Source organism: Austrofundulus limnaeus, unplaced genomic scaffold (assembly GCF_001266775.1).
Source record: "Austrofundulus limnaeus strain Quisiro unplaced genomic scaffold, Austrofundulus_limnaeus-1.0 Scaffold2413, whole genome shotgun sequence".
NCBI lineage: Eukaryota > Metazoa > Chordata > Actinopteri > Cyprinodontiformes > Rivulidae > Austrofundulus > Austrofundulus limnaeus.
This window is the reverse complement of record NW_013954815.1, coordinates 6,622-9,172: the sequence shown is the minus strand read 5'-3', so window position 1 is coordinate 9,172 and position 2,551 is coordinate 6,622. Positions and strand designations below refer to the sequence as shown.

Genomic DNA, 2,551 nt, shown 5'->3' with positions numbered 1-2,551 from the left:
TCTCTGTCCCAGTTCTTAGACTGTCTCTGTCCCAGTTATTAGACTGTCTCCGTCCCAGTTATAAGACTGTCTCTGTCCCAGTTCTTATCTGTCTCTGTCCCAGTTCTTAGACTGTCTCTGTCCCAGTTATTAGACTGTCTCTGTCCCAGTTATTAGACTGTCTCCGTCCCAGTTATTAGACTGTCTCTGTCCCAGTTATTAGACTGTCTCTGTCCCAGTTCTTAGACTGTCTCTGTCCCAGTTATTAGACTGTCTCCGTCCCAGTTATAAGACTGTCTCTGTCCCAGTTCTTATCTGTCTCCGTCCCAGTTCTTAGACTGTCTCTGTCCCAGTTATTAGACTGTCTCTGTCCCAGTTATTAGACTGTCTCTGTCCCAGTTATTAGACAGTCTCTGTCCCAGTTGTCACATGTCTTGTGATTTGTCTGTCACAAGACGTGCTCCTCAAGCCTCTGCTTTATCACTTACTTTACAGTTTTCATTAAAAGTCTTGGACAGATTGTCCTTCATGCATTTAGAGAGATTAACACTGAGGCCTGAGGCCTAATGCATGGATCTAGGATAGGGGATTAAGCTGGGATTTTGGTGTAAACCTGAATTAATGAAGCTTTGAATGGGTTGTTTGGGAGAGGAAACACTTATGTCTCCATGGTAAACAAGTGATCTGAAACTAACCTGGTCCTGACTGGAGGGCCATTTCACAAAAGCAGGATTTAGAAATCCAGGATAAAAGAGAAATCTAGGCTTGACATAACYTGATCAGTTCACTCCGGCTTTATCCATTTGACAAAGGCCAAACCAGGCTGAAGAGGTGCAGAGATTGAAGCCAGGTGTCAGTTATCCAGGTAAACACTAGTCCACAGGTTCCTTCAGAAGACCATGAGATGGATGACAGACTGACTGATTCCACACTGGAGAAACTGTGTTCTTCTTCTCACCACATGAACATGTGTTGATGCAGGTTTATGAGGTGAATGCCCTGTTATTTGTTTATATTATTTGGTTTATTTCAACACTTTGATGTTGTTTACCACAGGGTTTTAGAGCAGAAGGTAAAACTCACTACTGCCCCCTGTGGTCTGTAACTACCCCTCACTGTCCACACATTAGAATCACTTCATTTATAAATCCATCCTTGTGTGTMACAAGGAAGCAGAGTTTATCCTCACACAGTCCTACCTGACTTATGTCAWATGTTTGGTAAATAAAACATGAAGAAAAAAGACTTGTTGACTCTGTGATGGACAGGTRAGCTGCTCAGGAAGCACCTGTAGATGAGCTCTCAGTGAACCTGAGCAGAAAAAACTCTGCTTCTTCTGTTTAACAGCATTAGATCCTTCATCAGATCTATTTGTTTCTGACTAGATTTATATTTTATCAGTTCACTTGAAACTGACATTATCTGAAATAAGACCATGTGTTTTTATTAAAACTATACATATAGTCATTTWCTCTGTCCTTACTACTGTTTCAGTGACTTTCTGTCTGCCGTATTGAAAAATTTTCAACTTTGCTTTGAACATTGGTGCAAAGTATTATTTAGTGTTCCCTTTCAGAATAAAACTTCCTTCATCTTCCATCAGGGGTCATTGAGACTGCACTCACCACTCCTGCAGCTCTGGTGAGGGGATGAGGCCTGCCGTGCCATTCTTAGTGTTCTCCAGCTTTCCCTGCCACCAGTTGTGGTCATCTTTGGAGATAATCTGGATGATGTCGCCCACTCTGAAATGGATACCGGCCTCCTTGCAGGGGATAAGTTCATCTTTGGAGGGGTCRTACTCGAACTGGGCCTTCACATAGATCTGTGCCAAAAACAGAAAAACAGGGTGAAAAAGAATGAATGGAGTCAGGAAGTAGTGAACAGAATGGGGTAAAAGGCCAACTAAAACGGTGGATGGTATCAAAGAAAAAGTGACAACATTCACCACATGGTGCACTGATCTAATCACTAGGATCTTTCAGAGGGAGTAGGGGGGACTGGAGGGGGTTCTTGTTGCCAACTTGGAAACTAGTTTTCAAAGAGAGTCACTGAGCAGTGAAATAACCTCAAACACTGCTGGTCTAATGAGTCTAAACAGTTTGATAATTACAGCAGCAGCAGTTTGCTTCACTCTGCAGGGAAACTATTTTATGGACGACAGACAGGTGCTGGGTCTTTATGTTGGTGGGGAGACACCTTCTCTTACCTTAACAGACATTTGATCCACGACTGCAGGTCTGGATCCAATCTAGGATTTGATAGCATCAAATACATCATGCAGGAAGATGGTGGTGTGATGTTGAAACAAAGAGCAGGGGGTCACGGTTTGTTGAGGGGGGATGGTGTTCAGACAGTGGTCTAACTCTGAAGGTCTAACTCTGAAGGTCTAATTCTGAAGGTCTAACTCTGAAGGTCTAACTCTGAAGGTCTAACTAAAGGTCTAACTCTGAAGGTCTAACTCTGAAGGTCTAACTCTGAAGGTCTAACTCTGAAGGTCTAACTCTAAAGGTCTAACTCTGAAGGTCTAACTCTGAAGGTCTAACTCTGAAGGTCTAACTCTGAAGGTCTAACT

The 2,551-nt window shown here is 42.8% G+C and overlaps 1 protein-coding gene across 1 annotated transcript in view; it reads right to left on the bottom strand.

The window, feature by feature from the left end:
* LOC106510949 (peripheral plasma membrane protein CASK) overlaps positions 1-2,227 on the bottom strand; it is a gene marked incomplete at both ends in the record, with an annotated part of 19,025 nt that extends 16,798 nt beyond the window's left edge. The window contains 2 exon segments of the mRNA XM_013999686.1: positions 1,605-1,801; positions 2,186-2,227. Coding sequence (XP_013855140.1) covers positions 1,605-1,801; positions 2,186-2,227 — 239 coding nt within the window.
* Positions 2,228-2,551: the final 324 nt, after the last annotated feature.